Source organism: Ranitomeya variabilis, chromosome 1, assembly GCF_051348905.1.
Source record: "Ranitomeya variabilis isolate aRanVar5 chromosome 1, aRanVar5.hap1, whole genome shotgun sequence".
Lineage (NCBI taxonomy): Eukaryota > Metazoa > Chordata > Amphibia > Anura > Dendrobatidae > Ranitomeya > Ranitomeya variabilis.
Genome location: NC_135232.1, coordinates 676742831 through 676760735, shown reverse-complemented (window position 1 = coordinate 676760735; position 17905 = coordinate 676742831). Strand labels below are relative to the sequence as shown.

The 17905-nt window shown below is 42.7% G+C and overlaps 1 protein-coding gene and 1 long non-coding RNA gene across 7 annotated transcripts in view; one reads left to right on the top strand and one right to left on the bottom strand.

The window, feature by feature from the left end:
• LOC143776034 (uncharacterized) overlaps nucleotides 1-17905 on the bottom strand; it is a 131981-nt gene that overhangs the window by 37405 nt on the left and 76671 nt on the right. The gene's annotated exons all lie outside the window — the stretch shown is intronic.
• The window catches only part of SLC35F4 (solute carrier family 35 member F4), a 467648-nt gene that overhangs the window by 421501 nt on the left and 28242 nt on the right, over nucleotides 1-17905 (top strand). For all 6 annotated transcript variants that reach the window (XM_077264849.1, XM_077264823.1, XM_077264858.1 and 3 more), the window contains 2 exons: nucleotides 3167-3292; nucleotides 6002-6194. In XM_077264849.1, the coding sequence (XP_077120964.1) occupies nucleotides 3167-3292; nucleotides 6002-6194 (319 nt within the window). The remainder of the gene's footprint in view (nucleotides 1-3166; nucleotides 3293-6001; nucleotides 6195-17905) is intronic.

The window sequence follows — 17905 nt, the reverse complement described above, 5'->3', positions numbered from 1 at the left end:
CATATATACAGTATGATGGCCCCAGCCCCCATACATACAGTATGATGGCTCCAATTCCCCAATGTATAGTATGATGGCCCCAGTTCCCCCATAGATATATAGTATGATGGCCCCAGTTCCTCCATATATATATATATATAGTATGATGGCCCCAGTTCCTCCAAATAAATAGTATGATGGCCCCAGTTCCTCTATGTATATATAAAGGATGATGGCCCCAGCCCCCATATATATAGTAGGATGGCCCCAGCCCTCATATATACAGTATGATGGCCCCAGTTCCACCATATATAAAGTATGATGGCCCCAGCCCCCACATATACTGTATGATGGCTCCAGTTTCTCCATATATAAAGTATGATGGCCCCAGCCACCATATATACAGTATTACAATATGATGGTCCCAGTTCCTCTATATATATAAAGTATGATGGCCCCTGCTCCCATATATACAGTATGATGGCCCCAGCCCCCATATATTCAGTATGATGGCCCCAGTTCCTCCATATATAAAGTATGATGGCCCCAGCCCCCATATATACAGTATGATGGCCCCAGCCCCCATATATTCAGTATGATGGCCCCAGTTCCTCCATATATGCAGTATGATGGCCCCAGCCCCCATATATACAGTATGATGTCCCCAGCCCCCATATATACAGTATGATGGCCCCAGTTCCTCCATATATAAAATATGATGGCCCCAGCCCCCATATACACAGCATGATGGCCCCAGTTCCACCATATATAAAGTATGATGGCCCCAGCCCCCATATATACAGTATGATGGCCCCAGCCCCCATACATACAGTATGATGGCTCCAATTCCCCAATGTATAGTATGATGGCCCCAGTTCCCCCATAGATATATAGTATGATGGCCCCAGTTCCTCCATATATATATATATATAGTATGATGGCCCCAGTTCCTCCAAATAAATAGTATGATGGCCCCAGTTCCTCTATGTATATATAAAGGATGATGGCCCCAGCCCCCATATATATAGTAGGATGGCCCCAGCCCTCATATATACAGTATGATGGCCCCATCCCCCATATACACATTATGATAGCACCAGGTCCTCCATATATACAGTATGATGGCCCCAGTTCCTCCATATATACATTATGATGGCCCCAGCCCCCACATATACAGTATGATAGCTCCAGTTTCTCCATATATAAAGTATGATGGCCCCAGCCACCATATATACAGTATTACAATATGATGGTCCCAGTTCCCCCTATATATATAAAGTATGATGGCCCCTGCTCCCATATATACAGTATGATGGCCCCAGTTCCTCCATATATAAAGTATGATGGCCCCAGCCCCCATATATACAGTATGATGACCCCAGCCCCAATATATTCAGTATGATGGCCCCAGTTCCTCCATATATGCAGTATGATGGCCCCAGCCCCCATATATACAGTATGATGGCCCCAGCCCCCATATATACAGTATGATGGCCCCAGTTCCTCCATATATACAATATGATGGCCCCAGCCCCCATATATACAGCATGACGGCCCCAAGTTCCACCATATATAAAGTATGATGGCCCCAGCCCCCATATATACAGTATGATGGCGCCAGCCCCCATACATACAGCATGATGGCCCCAGTTCCTCCATATATACAGTATCGTGGTCCAAGCCCCCATATATACAGTATTGTGGCCCCACTTCCTCCATATATAAAGTATGATGGCCCCAGCCCCCATATATACAGTATGTTGGCCCCAGCCCCCATATATATAGTAGGATGGCCCCACAGCCCGTTCATATAACAAATAATGAAGTTTATACTCACCTCATCCTGGTTCCTGGCACCACAGCCTCCGTCTTCTCTTCTGGCCTGTAGAGCAGTGCGAGACAATGATGTCATCGCACCCCCTGCATGAGCTTGCTGAGGTCTCACAAGCCGCAGTCTGCAGCTTATGAGGCAGACTGATACACGTGGCAATGTCTGCTGCCGGCCGCATCACAGCACAGCAGACACGACCGCACGCAATTTGCTGTGCGCTGCCATCAGGCGGCCAGCCCTGCACAGCTGCTGGGGTAGCATCCCGGGGGGCATTTGCCTCCCTACCACCTGGCCCAGCCAGCCCCTGAGTCTGATCCTGCAGTACTTTCCATTCCATACTTCTAGCAAACCTACCAAATGTACATTATCATAAAGTAAGGGATTGATGAATTGGAAATATTATATACTTGCTCACAGAACTATTTTTACCTGGAAAGTTTGTTGAACTGGACTGCAAAAACGATTGGACAAAGTTACTTCTTAAATAGCTGCTTTAAAGGCGTTCCTGGGGTGAGGTATTAAATATTCTAAATTTTGCATTTTAAAGTGAATCTGTCAGTAGGATTTCTCCCCCCAAACTATTGATATGTGCATGTAGCTCTTTTAAAGACAAAGACAGTTCAGCAATACCTTTACATGACCAGTCCATTACGTATGAATCAGTGTTTGAATTGATATGCAAACGAGGCTGAAGTGCTATGCTAGATCTGAATCTTCTGTCACTCCAGCTCTACTCCCCGCCCAGCGCAACCTCCTGCTGCTTGACCAACAGCCTCTATGCTGTGTAACTTCTAGCAAAAGAGTCGTCATGCAGGAAGAGGCAGCGCTGGGTGAGGAATAGAGTTGGAGTGACAGAGGCTTCAGATCTATAGTAGCTTTTCAGCCTCATTTGCATATCAATTCAACCACTGATTTCTCAGTAATGTCAGAACAGTAGGTACATGTAAAGTTATTGTTGGACTTGTCTTTGAAAGAGCTACATGCATGGCATGATAGCAATATTAGGCCACACATTTTTTGTATGGTATAACAGAGATATCTTGGTTTTCGTAAGGACTGCGGAAATGAAACAATAGGTTTTTTTTTTATACATTTATTTGCGAAGTGGCTTCGTTCTTCTTTTTAAATGTATTGGAACATTACAAAATGAGTGAGTAGGTATATGTAGCCATTTAGTGTTGCCATTTTTTTTTCTTACCACAGATGGTTCATTGATATTTCCAGCACTGGTAATTAGCAAATATATGTGCAATACTTTCCAGAGTCTTGCACTCCAGTTTGCTCAATGATGTGAAAACTCTTCTCATGAGAAGAAGTAAAAAAAAAATGTGTTTACCTCTTTTTTTTTTGGCACAGATAGTTGCTACAATAATGGCAATAACAGGGATCGTAATGATGGCGTATGCAGATGGTTTCCATGGCGACTCAATTATTGGAGTAGCTCTCGCAGTGGGATCAGCCTCAGCTTCAGCACTTTATAAGGTAAGAAAGTGTCAAATCATCTAAATGACAATTTTCTTACAACTAGTGAATGTTTATGTGGAAGGCCATTACTGAGTGTAAAGGATTGTGGGGAAAAAGAAATCAGGTTGCATTACAAATTTCTTCTGTTCTGCCTTTTAAACCATTTGAATGGGTTAGCCACTACGTTTTTATTCGTGTTTTATCATATCCTAAGGATAGACCATCAATAATAAAGTAGTGGTCAACCTCTTTAATTCTCTTTAAGCATCAAAATTGCTTAACTAGTTCAACGCAGGTACTACAAAAAAAACCACATATAAGGTAAATGTGAGAGAGCAAGAATTGATCCAACCGATTAAATTAAAATATCTTTTATTTGAATAGATTATTAAAAAACACACAATAAAAAGCAGAAATGCTGTAAAGGGATGCTGAGGGAATGATTGATATACAGAGTAAAGGGGGTTAAAATAATAGTACAATAACTCCCCCTAGCTGCATGACAAATAACCAGACTATATGTATAATACAGTGCATGAAAATGAATGCACCAAAAAGAGCTTAACAATGATGGCAGTGATAGCATGCAGGTAAACTATAAACTATATAGCAGTAAAGCAGGAGGATATCAGGGTATACTGTATATCTCGTGTCTGTGGGAAAGAGGGGGGGAAGGGAAAGTTGGAGCTTGACACGCTGAGACACATATCATAAACCGTTGCAATTGAATATAGCTGGTAATTTCAGCCGAAGTGAGGAAGGAGAAGGGGAATTTCCAGCACATCCATCCAGTTTAAATAAAACTTATTTTTTATTTGAACATTTTAAAAAACAATTTTAAAAACCAACAGAGAGACTCTCTGCCTCTCGCGTTTCTATCTCATGCTGAGCTCATCTCCGGTGGCAGTCTCACATTATAACAGGTAAACCTCATGCCTTTTTGGACATTTAGCCTACTGGCTGGGGGTTCTTCGTTACTTTGAGCATTTACCTTTGGTTCCGTCATTTATTGTCTAGGACACTAGGAGATTTCGTAAGGACTGCTCTGATGTCCTCCTGCTGTACTGCTATATACCGTACAAGTGCTTCTCACTAAATTAGAATATTAAAAAGTTAATTTATTTCAGTTCTTCAGTACAAAAAGTGAAACTCATACATTATATAGAGCCATTACAAACAGAGTGTTTATTTCTGTTAACGTTTATGGCTTACTATATATAGGATATAGTCTGGCTATTTGTCATCCAGCTAGGGGGAGTCATTTTACTATTACTTTAACCACCTTTCCTCTGTATATCAATCATTCCCTCCCTTTTTGCTCAGCGTCCCTTTACATTTCTGATTTTTTATTGTGTGTTTTTAATAATCTATTCAAGTAAAAGATATTTTAATTTATTCAGATGGATTGCTTCTTATTCTCTCTAATTTACCTTTTATGTGGGGTTTTGCTGTTGTATCTTGAACAAAGTGCTTTCATTTATTTACTTAGGACTACTAGTTTGATCTAGTTCAAGGTAGGGCAATTTTCCCCTGTTCATGATCAGACACATTGTTTTTTTTTTGTACACACAGTTTTAGGTCGGTTTTACCCATCCTGATACTGGAAAACCCAGTACCGGAGATATCAGTGTCTGTGTGTGTAATACTTGTGGCATACGTGTTGCAACCAGGTGCCGTCCATGTTCCGCATCGGTCCCATGTGTACCGGCGCCTGGGAAGCATCAGCACTGTTAGCGCTGTTCCTTGGCATTGGGTGCTGAAGACAGCTCTCATCATTGTCCCTTGCTCTGCCGGCAATCAGCACTAGCAGGGAATAATGTTGAGAGTTATATTCAACTGATAACAGCGAGAGCAGATGACAGATGAGAGCGGTCTTCAGATGTCATTTGTGTGTCATCTGTGTGCACGTGTGCGGAATGTTTTGCGGCCCATGCTGCTGTTAAAAAACAGACATGTCAGCATAGTTTGCCCACGGACACGCACAGTCCATGGAAACACACTGACACGTGCACAGACCCATTCACTTGAATGGGTCTGCGTGTGTAAATGTCTCCAGTACATATGAAAACTGTCACCACACGTACTGGACACATTGACGTCGGAAAGAGCCTTTAAAAGCTATAAAGGGTTTTTTCTTTCTAATTTTTATGTATTTTTTTTATTCACATTTTTATCTTTTTGCAATATTTGGGGACAATATATAGAAAAAAAGTGGATCCCGACACTCAATGATCACTTGACTGCTGAGGTTGCAGAAGGAAGCACTATTAACAATTCCTGAGCTGTATACACAGAGCTCATTTAGCATTGTGAATATAGTGATTCTATGCGTTTTTGTCCATGGCAGCTTTTAAAGTATGCTTTTGGTGACATGCCACAGTGTTTCAGAGTCAAACATACATGGCTAATATCATACAGGCAGAGCCTGATACATGCTGGGACTGGACTGCAAGCATCAGCTGACAGATTCACTTTAAACCATAAAATACAGACAGCACACAGATGACATCCATGTGGAATATATTTTTTTTGTTACAGGGCCATTAACTGGCAACAATCTGTTTTGGAGTTTTTTGCGGACAATTGTGAAAAGTCACATTCATAATGGCTCTGTGATTTTTCTGTATAAATAGTGGATACCACACATATCCAAAACTGATGTGTGAAAGATACGGACTTTGGCTGACTAATTGGGTTACATAACAATTGATATTCTTATTGTTACAGGTTTTGTTTAAGATGTTTCTTGGAACGGCTAACTTCGGTGAAGCAGCTCATTTTTTTTCTACTTTAGGATTTTTCAATTTAATCTTCATCTCCTGTACACCGATCATCCTTTATTTTACCAAAGTAGAGCACTGGTCATCCTTCTCAGCCTTACCATGGGGATATCTGTGTGGAGTCGCCGGTCTCTGGTTAGGTGAGTAGGAATGGGACATGTCTTCCTAAAAATCATATTCGTTTTTTGTTTTCAGGATTTTTTTTTCAAAATGGCAAAGTATGTGCACCCAGTCAGGACTAGAGTACATTTGTGGCATGTTACGCCATAAAAGTGACATAACTTTTCTTCAATTTGAGAATTCGAGGGGTGGGTTTAACCCTGCCTCATACCACCCATGCTCCACCCATATTGAGGCTTCTGACGGACTGACGCTAAAAATTGTAATATTGTAATATTTTGCTCAACTTCCGAGTTGCGCAAAAAAATTGTGACTTAAGGTGTTTTACTACAGATTTTAGAGTGAAGACGATTGTCAGCCAGTGGTATAATCCAACCAATATTATTCTTACAGCAATTTGGATTAAAATTTAACTTTTAATATCAATATCCATAAAAGTATCACAAAATAATCTTCACCACAAAGTGCAAGGTGCATAAGACATGCAACACTAAAACATTAATAGACAAACAGCGGAGTGCATATAATTAATGGGGTACTATACACACTTGCCCCTTATATGCAGGAGCCTAACCATCATATCCGACTGCATACAGCAAGTGGGGTATTTTTTATGTATACCACTCATATATAGGAAGCCGACCATCAAATCCACTCATAAACACCAAGCGGTTAGTAACGTTCCTAAATAAATGGCCCGGTTTTGTGGGCACCATTATACAACATATGTTACCCCTAATAGCTCTGCTCCGCGTATTACAGCTATCTCAGGATCACTTATTCAGCGTCTAGGATAGGACCTGCTTCAATGCTTCAACCTTTTTACGGTCCATTCCAAATTAGCATATAAGACCCTTCCTTATGCACTGCTGCTAGTACCAATCATCTGTTCTGGGAACAGAGGGGGACAGGGTCCACCACTGCATCTTGGAATGGAGCGTACTATTTAGTAGCAACTTCTAGATGGGTGAGATCCTTCTAATTTGCCACATATGCTCAAACAATGTTAGTCTGTAAACCCCTATGATTGGTACTAGCAGCTATAAGGCAATAGAGAAATTGAATTTCATTATTAGACTGCACCATTTGGGAAGACTATGTTATGAACACTCAATGACCCTTGTTATGTGTTTTCTGTGCATAAGGAAGTGTCTTATATGCTAATTTGGAATGGACCGTAAAAAGATTGAAGCAGGTCCTATCCTAGACGCTGAATAAGTGATGCTGAGATAGCTGTAATACGCAGAGCAGAGCTATTAGGGGTAACATATGTTGATTATAAGCAGGGGCTGGCTGGCAATTTTCAGCCTGGGGGGCAATCACAAGGCAGTGGCCCTCGAGTTGCGGTGGCCCTCCTTTTCCCTGCTTATATCTGGCCACTGCATTAAAGTAGCAGAGATAACAGGCTTTAAAAACAGGCTGGTACACAGATATGGGAACTGAACGGAGCTTGCTGCATAGATATGGGAGCAGAATCGAGCTTACTCCAGAGATATGGGAACAGAACGGAGCTTACTACAGAGATATTTGAGCAGAACAAAGCTTACTACAGAGATATGGGAGCAGAACAGAGCTTATTATAGAGATATGGGAGCCGAACCGAGCTTACTGCAAAGATATGGGAGCAGAACCGAGCTTACTACAGAGATATGGGAGCAGAACCGAGCTAACAGCAAGGATATGGGAGCAGAACCAAGCTTACTGCAGAGATATGGGAGCAGAACGGGGCTTACTACAGAGATATGGCAGCAGAAACGAGCTTACTACAGAGATATGGGAGCAGAACCAAGCTTACTACAGAGATAGGGGTACAGAACCGAGCTTACTACAGAGATATGGGAGCAGAAACGAGCTTACTACAGAGATAAGGAAGCAGAAACGAGCTTACTACAGAGATATGGACGCAGAACCGAGCTTACTGCAAAGATATGGGAGCAGAACCAAGCTTACTACAGAGATATGAGAGCAGAACCGAGCTTAGTGCAGAGAAATGGGAGCAGAACCGAGCTTAGTGCAGAGAAATGGGAGCAGAACCGAGCTTACTGCAGAGATATGGGAACAGAATCGACCTTACTACAGAGATATGGGAGCAGAACTGTTGTGAATTCCGTTCTCGGGCTCCCTCCGGTGGTTGTAAATGGCACTTTTGTGAATTCTGCCCTTGGGCTCCCTCTGGTGGTTTTAAGTGGAACTGCTGCTCTTTGGATTTAGCTTAGCAGCTGCTTCCACTGATCGTCTCTCCTGCTCTGCTATTTAGCCTGGCTCTGATCTTCAGCCAGTGCCAGCTGTCAATGTTTCTTGGTTGGATTCAGATCTCTCCTTGGATTTCCTTGATAGTCGGTCCTGTTCAGCAAAGATAAGTCCTTGCATGTTCATTTGTTGTCCTCTTGCTGTTGACTTAATCATTCAGCTCATTTTATGTTTGCTCTAGTCCAGCTTGTCAGTATTCTATATTCAGTTAAGCTGGAAGCTCTGGGGAAGCAGATTTGCCCTCCACACCGTTAGTCAGGTGTGGAGATTTTTTTTGTAAACTCTGTGATGGATTTTTCTAGCTTTTAATACTGACCGCACAGTATCCTTTCCTATTCTGTCTATCTAGTTAGAAGTGGCCTCCTTTGCTAAATCCTGTTTTCATTCTGTGTATGTCATTTCCCTCTCCACTCACAGTCCATATTTGTGGGGGGCTGTCTGTCCTTGGGAGCTTTCTCTGAGGCAAGATAGCTTTCCTGTTTCCATCTTTAGGGGTAGCTAGTTCTCCGGCTGTGATGAGATGTCTAGGGAGTGACAGGAACATTCCACGGCTACTTCTAGTGTTGTGTTAGGTTCAGGAACTGCGGTCAGTAAAGTTACCATCTCCTCAGAGCTCATCCCATGTTGCTCCTTAACCACCAGGTCATAACACAGAACCAAACTTACTACAGAGATATCAGAGCAGAACCTAGCATACTACAGAGATAAGGGAGCAGAACCGAGCTTACTAGAGAGATAAGGGAGCAGAACCGAGCTTACTACAGAGATATGGGAGCAGAACCGAGCTTACTGCAGAGATATGGGAGCAGAACCGAGCTTACTACAGAGATATGGGAGCAGAACCGAGCTTACTACAGAGATAAGGGAGCAGAACCGAGCTTAATAAGTCTACTACATGGAACCAAGTCTGCTACATAGAAACTGGAGCAGAACTGAGATTACGACATACATACAGTACCATAATCTAGATTACTACATTGATAGAGTACCAGAACCAAGCTTACTGCTTAGATATGGTGCCATAACGGAGCTTACTTACAAACATACACACAACAATACAGCTACACAGTGCCTAGTACTATCACCACTACACAGAGAATACATAATATCACCATTACCTCTACATGAAACTACATTCTATACAAACACCAATGATGCCACCATACACTCCCTGACAGAAGTTATGTCGCTTATCCATGTTATGTAAATAAAAGCTTATAACCTGATGTTAAATTCATCCATTGGTTGTATAAGTTATTCTTTTGAAAGCTGGACCCTCCAAAATGTGATTTAGGTTAAGAAAATAAATTGTTATCAAAGCAGAAATATTGATCAGTTAATGGACACAGAATGGTCAGATTTTGGCAAGACAAAATTTTTGTTGTCCACAGAAAAATAATTAACTTAAAATACAAATATATGTTGCATAACATTGGTGAATGAAGTTGTGGTGCTCATCTAGATTCTTTGGTTTTGTCTTCCAAACTTCCTTTTCATCCTTCCCCAAACATGCTCAATGATGTTCATGTCTGGTGACTGGGCTGGCCAGTCCTTGAGCACCTTGATCTTTTTTGCCTGGAGGAACTTTGTTGTAGAGATGGATGTATGAGATGGAGCACCATCTTGCTGCAGAATTTGACCTCTTTTATGATTTGGAATATAAGCGGTAGCTAATACTACTTGATATTTTAGGCTATTGATATTGCCTTCCACCTTGCAAATGTTTCGCACACCCCCATACTGAATGTAACCCCAGACCATGATCTTTCAACCACCAAATTTAACTGTCTTCTGGGTGTATTTTGGATCCATACTGGCTCCAGTAAGTCTCCTGCAGTGTTTGTGGCAGCTGTGGTGTAATTCTACTGAAGAGAAATCCACCTTCTGCCACTTTTCCAGCGTCCATCTATTTAGCAGGCTGTGGGAGTTTGCAAACGCCACACGTTTTTTTATTTGCCTTTTGTTTAGTGCTGGCTTCTGGGCACTGATTCGACCATGGAGGCCATTTTGAGACAGAATCCTACAAACTGTTCTAGTTGACACAGGTAAAGGTTTAGGTGTGCACTCAGCCTTAATATGGCGAGGTGCTGGTGTAACGGACCAATGGCCCAGAATAACAGCAAAAGTTAAATTCACTGCACTCTCTCTAGGTTTCTTATGCAAAGTCTGGTATAAATTTATTATACATAAACAGGCAGCGTAACAGAATATTACAGCATCTGTGATTTTTTTTTTTTTTATATACAACGTTTCGGCTCAACCAGAGCCTTTGTCACTTAATCGCTTGTTCCAGCTAAGATAGTGATATACAGAGAAGGCGGAAAGTCCCAGCGGTGCAATATAAGCTCTATTGTAATCTAAATGTCTGCCTATGGAAGATCCTGTCCAGTAGTGTGGACCTGCAGTGTCTGTTATGACAAGCGGCGCTCCCGCGCCTTGCTACCGATCGGCATGTCACGTGCGGTGAATTTAACTTTTACTAGTTGACACAGGGACTTGAGGTGACCAGACCTGTTGGAGCTCTGCTGCTGTGGAAGAGGGGCTTGCTTTGGATTTTCTAACCAACAAATATTCCTCCTGAGCAGCTGTCTTGCGGGGTCTGCCGGACCTAGACTAGTCAAACACATCTCCAGTCTCTTCAAATCTTTTTTTTAATTCTTTGTACTTGACGCTGAGACACATTAATGGTGCCCGCCACCTCTGTAGTGGATCTGGTTTTCAGCCTCTTGATAACCCAGTATTTGGTCGCAGGGTGGATTTTTGGCATGTTGTCAAGAGCTCAAGTTGCAGTTCAAGTGAAGGTCTGGGGTGCTGGGTTTCTTTTTATACACACACACTAAATAACCGATCATTTACTGAGCACAGGTAAGGATGTAAACTAGGATTGGGTGCATTATATGACCAGGCGACAAAACTTTTGTCTTGCTAAAATCTGACCATTCTATGTCCATTAACTGATCAATATTTCTACATTGATGTGAATTTATTTTCTTAACCTAAACCACATTTTGGAAGGTTTCAACTTTCAAAAGAATAATTTATTCAACCAATGGATAAATTTAAAGGGAACCTGTCACCTGAATTTGGCAGGACCGGTTTTCGGTCATATGGGCGGGGTTTTCGGGTGTCTGATTCACCCTTTCCTTACCCGCTGGCTGCATGCTGGCCACAATATGGCGCACTATGTCCCAGAAGTATTTCGCTGGGTTCCGGGACATAGTGCCCCGGCGCATGCGCACTAATGCTTTTCGGCTTTGCCCGCATTTGGGCACGTGTACTAACTACGGAGGACAGAGAATGAACTTCAATCCAATATTGCAGCCAGCATGCAGCCAGCGGGTAAGGAAAGGGTGAATCAAACACCCAAAAACCCCGCCCATATGACCGAAAACCGGTCCCGCCAAGTTCAGGTGACAGGTTCCCTTTAACATCAGGTTATAAGCTTTTATTTACATAACATGGATAAGCGACATTACTTCTGTCAGGGAGTGTACAACTTTTACTACTAGTATACTACAATACTGATCATTAATTTTAAAAAAAGCACAACACTAAGTGCCATTGTATACAGGAACTCTGTATTTACGGTCAGTGTAAAGATACAGTGATCACTGGTGACATTATACACAGGAGATCTGTATAAGGTGTCCGTGTACAGGTAATACAGTGATCACCACTGCCAGTGACATTATACACAGGAGCTTTGTATATAGTATACAGTGTATAGTGTCAGTGTACAGGTAATACACTGACTCACTAGTGATGTCTCTAGCTGAAGTCCTTCATCTTTGCTTTTCATTTTCATCCAGCACAGACTGCCATCACTTTTTCCAGCCAGGACTCGTCTCTGCATAAAATAACAGTTACCTAGAGCATGACTTCCAGACCACATTCTCCACTTTTTCCCTTTTTTCTACACCATGTTCCAAATTATTATGCAAATTATATTTTTCTCGGATTTTCCTAAATGGTCGGTGCAGTCAGTCTAATAAAAGTCATCACCCGTTAGAGTATACATCGAATTTTATTGGAGAAACCTCCCAATGATAACAGTATAATCTCCAAAATGAATAAAAACTCAAAATACACTGTTCCAAATTATTAGGCACAGTAGAATTTCTAAACATTTGATCAGTTTTAAAGAACTGAAAATGCTCATTTGTGGAATTTGCAGCATTAGGTCACATTCACTGAACAAAAAAGCTATTTAACTCCAAAACATCCTAACAGGCCAAGTTACATGTTACCATAGGAACCCTTCTTTATCACCTTCACAATTCTCGCCTCCATTGAACTTGTGAGTATTTGGAGAGTTTCTGCTTGTATTTCTTTGCATGAAGTCAGAATCGCCTCCCAGAGCTGCTGTTTTGATGTGAACTGCCTCCCACCCTCATAGATCTTTTGCTTGATGATACTCCAAAGGTTCTGTATAGGGTTGAGGTCAGGGGAAGATGGTGGCAATACCATGAGTTTATCTCCTTTTATGCCCATAGCAGCCAATGACTCAGAGATATTCTTTGCAGCATGAGATGGTGCATTGTCATGCATGAAGATGATTTTGCTCCTGAAGGCACAATTCTGATTTTTATACCATGGAAGAAAGTTGTCAGTCAGAAACTCTAAATACTTTGCTGAGGTCATTTTCACACCTTCAGGTACCTTAAAGGGCCCTTCCAGCTGTTTCCCCATGATTCGAGCCCAAAACATTACTCCTCCATCTCCTTGCTGACGTTGCAGCCTTGTTGGGACATGGTGGCCATCCACCAACCATCCACTACTCCATCCATCTGGACCACCCAGGGTTGCTTGACACTCATCAGTAAACAAGACTGTTTGGAAATCAGTCTTCATGTGTGTCTGGGCCCACTGCAACCGTTTCTGCTTGTGAACACTGTTTAGGGGTGGCCGAATAGTAGGTTTATGCACCACAGCAAGCCTTTGAAGGATCCTACACCTTGAGGTTCGAGGGATTCCAGAGGCACCAGCAGCTTCAAATAACTGTTTGCTGATTTGTAATGGTATTTTGGCAGCTGCTCTCTTTATCCAATGAATTTGTCTGGCAGAAACCTTCCTCATTATGTCTTTATCTGCATAAACTCTGTCTGTGCTCTGTTTCAGTCACAAATCTCTTCACAGTATGATGATCACTCTTAAGTTTTCATGAAATATCTAATGTTTTCATGCTTTTGACCGAGGCATTGCACTATTTAATGCTTTTCAGCAGCAGAGAGATCCTTTTTATTTCCCATATTGCTTGAAACCTGTGGTCTGCTTTATAATGTGGAACATCATTTTTAAGTAGTTTTTCTTTAATTAGAAACACCTGGAAAACTAATGATCACGTGTTTAAGATTGATTTCAGTGATCCATTGAGCCCTGAGACACAATACCATCCACGAGTTTATTTGAAAAACAAAACAATTAAATCTTTATGACACTTAAATCCAATTTGCATAATAATTTGGAACATGGTGTACACTAGACATCTGAATACAGAGGTGCACCTACAAACAATATATAATTGGTTATTATGCAACCTCATAGATTGTAAGCTTGCGAGCAGGGCCCTCATTCCTTTTGGTATCTGTTGATCCATTGTCTGTACAAGTCCCCTCTAAAATGTAAAGTGTTGGCACTATAGAAATAAAATTATCATAATTATTATTATTAACCGACCATTCCAAATATAAATTATAATCCACCACTGTGCACCCACTAACTATAAATAGCCACTTTCCCCATTTAATATATAAATTAATTAGCACCTGTACTCTTTCCCCCAATTCATTACCAGTCACTTCATCCTCAACGCCCCCCACTATGTACCTACCACTCTAACCCTATCCCGGATTCATTATAGTTACATGCCCCTCCCCCCCAATTCATTGTCATGTCTTTCTCTCTCACCCTCTATTCATTATCAACTGCTCTACCCCACATTCAATACATCATTTACTCCCCCACCCTTAAAATTCATTATTTGTTCTTCCCCTAGATCATTTGCTCTCCCCACCCCCTCTTCAATTGATCATTTGCTCTCCTCACCCCCACCTTCAATTAAATTGCTGTCCCTTGTCCCTCACACTGAATTTATCATTTTGTAAGTCCCCCCACTTTAATTTGAAGTCCCCTTACTTCATTCATTGCAGTCCCCTATCACCCCCTCACTTCATCTGCAGTGCCCCTTCATCATTTGCAGCCCCCTATCCCCCTTCCATTTCATCATGAGCAGTCCCGCATCAGACACACTTCATCATGTGCAGTCCTGCAGTCCCCTTCTCCCACTTCATCATGTGCAGTCCCCTTACCCCCACTTCATCATGTGCAGTCACCCTTACCCCTCACTTCATGTGCAGTCCATCTTACACTCCACTTTATCATGTGCAGTCCCCATTACCCGCCACTTCATGTGCAGATCACCTTACCCCCCACTTCATCATGTGCAGTCCCCTTTAACCCCCAATTCATCATGTGCAGTCCCCATTACCCCCCACTTCATCATGTGCAGTCCCCCTTACCCCCCACTTCATGTGCAGCCCCACTCCCCCTTCATCATGAGCAATCCCCCTTACCCCCACATCATCATGTGCTGCCCCATTCCATCATGTACAGCCCCACTCTCCCCACTTCATCATGTGCAGTCTCCTTTATCCACTAAACTATCATGTGCAGCCCCATTCCATCATGTGCAGCCCCACTCCATCATGTACAGCCCCACTCAACCTTCATCATATGCAGCCCCACTTACCCCCTCACTCCACGTGCAGTCTCCTTTAACCCCCAAATTCCATCATGTGCAGCCTCCTTACACCCCCCACTTAATAACTTGCAGTTACCCACCATTAAATTTATTTTATAAAGAAAACAAAAAAGTTCTTTATACTTACCTCACCAGTCGCTCCCCTGCAGTGCCTGTCTGCTTCTAGCATCCGGGTCATGTCGGCATGTGCGTGAGGACGCCATCGCGCATGCCCAACACCTAACCTGGAAGTATAGAGAACATGAAGGGAGCAGTAGCTGCGCAGCCATCAAGGTGACAGCCAAGCATAGCTCCTGGCCCCAGCGCAGATGTGTGCGCTAACTGTGATGCGGCTGTGTCTGCTGCCAGCCGCCTCACAGTACAGCAGACATGGCTGCGCACAATTTGCTGTGTGGCTGTAGCCACCACCAGGCAGCCGGCCCTGAACAGCTCCTGGGGGAGCAGCCCGGGGGGGGCATTTGCCTCTTTGCCACCTGGGCCAGTCAGCCCCTGATTATAAGTGCCCACAAAACCGGGCCATTTATTTAGGAACATTACTAACCGCTTGGTGTTTATGAGCGGATTTGATGGTCGGCTTCCTATATATGAGTGGTATACATAAAAAATACCCCACTTGCTGTATGCAGTCGGATATGACGGTTAGGCTCCTGCATATAAGGGGCAAGTGTGTATAGTACCCCATTAATTATATGCACTCCGCTGTGTGTCCATTAATGTTTTATTGTTGTATGTCTTAAGCATCTTGCACTTTGTGGTGAAGATTATTTTGTGATACTTTTATGGATATGATATTAAAAGTTAAATTTTAATCCGAATTGCTGTAAGAACAGATTTTAGAGTGAACACATTAATGAATGGGACCCAAAGTATTTCAAATTGGTACCAATATAAAGTCAACTCTTCCCACAAAAAAACAAGCCCTTATAATGTTCTGTTAGACCGACCAAAAATGAAAAAGCTATAACTCTCAGAATATAAAAAAGTGGATTTTTTTTAGCGTACAAAAGTAGAAAAACAAATATTTTTCTTTCAATACTAAGACCTCCTTCTGGTAAGTGTGGTGATACACTTTTATACACGTACCGGAGACACATACACAGGTAGACCCTTCAAATGAATGGGTCTCTGCATATGTCATTGTGTTTCCATGGACCGTGTATCCATGGGCAAAACACGCTGACAAGTCCATTTTTTTTTTAACAGCAGCATGAGCCGCACACTTGTGTCATCAGTGTTACACGTATCGGCACCTGGGAAAAAGTGGTACAGTTTGCGCTGTACCCAGGTACTGGGTGCTGAAGGCATCTCTCATCATTGTCACCTGGTCTCCCTGAGATCAGCCACGACTAGGTGACAATGAATCATAGAATCATAAAATGGTAGAGTTGGAAGGAACTTCCTGGGTCATCTGGTCCAACCCCCTGCTCAAAGCAGGATTCACTAAATCATCCCTGACAGATGCCTGTCCAGTCTCTGTTTGAAGACTTCCATGGAAGGAGAACTCACCACCTCTCGTGGTAGCCTGTTCCACTCATTGATCACTCTAATTGTCAAAAAGTTTTTTTATAATATGTAGTCTGTGTCTCCTCCCATTCAGTTTAATCCCATTGCTTCTAGTCTTTCCTTGTGCAAATGAGAATAAAGATGATCCTTCTACAATATGACAGCCCTTGAGATATTTGTAGACAGCTATTAAGTCTCCTCTCAGTCTTCTTTTTTGCAAGCTAAACATTCCCAAATCTTGTAATCGTTCCTCATAGGACATGGTTTGCAGACCGGTCACCTGTTATGACCCCAATGGCGAGGGTCTCAGAGATATCAGCAAGTCTGCGAAGTACAAAAATCCAGCTCATAGGGCAGTGGTAACTGGGTTGACCATATATCTACTCCTAACGCCAACACTAGAAGTAGCCGGGGAACATGCCTACGTTGGTCGCTAGATGTCTCGCGCCAGCCGGAGGACTAACTACCCCTAGAAGAGGAAAAACAAAGACCTCTCTTGCCTCCAGAGAATAGACCCCAAAAGTTGGATACAAGCCCCCCACAAATAATAACGGTGAGGTAAGAGGAAATGACAAACACAGAGATGAACTAGGTTTAGCAAAGAGAGGCCCACTCACTAATAGCAGAATGTAGTAAGATAACTTATATGGTCAACAAAAACCCTAACAAAAATCCACACTGGAGATTCAAGAACCCCCGAACCGTCTAACGGCCCGGGGGGAGAACTCCAGCCTTCCTAGAGCTTCCAGCAAGGATAGGATACAGATTATGTACAAGCTGGACAAAAATGCAAACAAAAACAATAGCAAAAAGCAAGAAAGCAGACTTAGCTTAATCAAGCAGGAACCAGGATCAGTAGACAAGAGCACTACAGATTAGCTCTGATATCAACGTTGCCAGGCATTGAACTGAAGGTCCAGGGAGCTTATATAGCAACACCCCTGACCTAACGACCCAGGTGAGCATACAAGGAATGGTAGACATACCCAGAGTAAAAACACTAGTAGCCACTAGAGGGAGCCAAAAGGTAAATTCACAACAGTACCCCCCCCTTAGTGAGGGGTCACCGAACCCTCACCAAGACCACCAGGGCGATCAGGATGAGCGGCGTGAAAGGCGCGAACTAAATCGGCCGCATGCACATCAGAGGCGACCACCCAGGAATTATCCTCCTGACCATAGCCCTTCCACTTGACCAGGTACTGAAGCCTCCGCCTG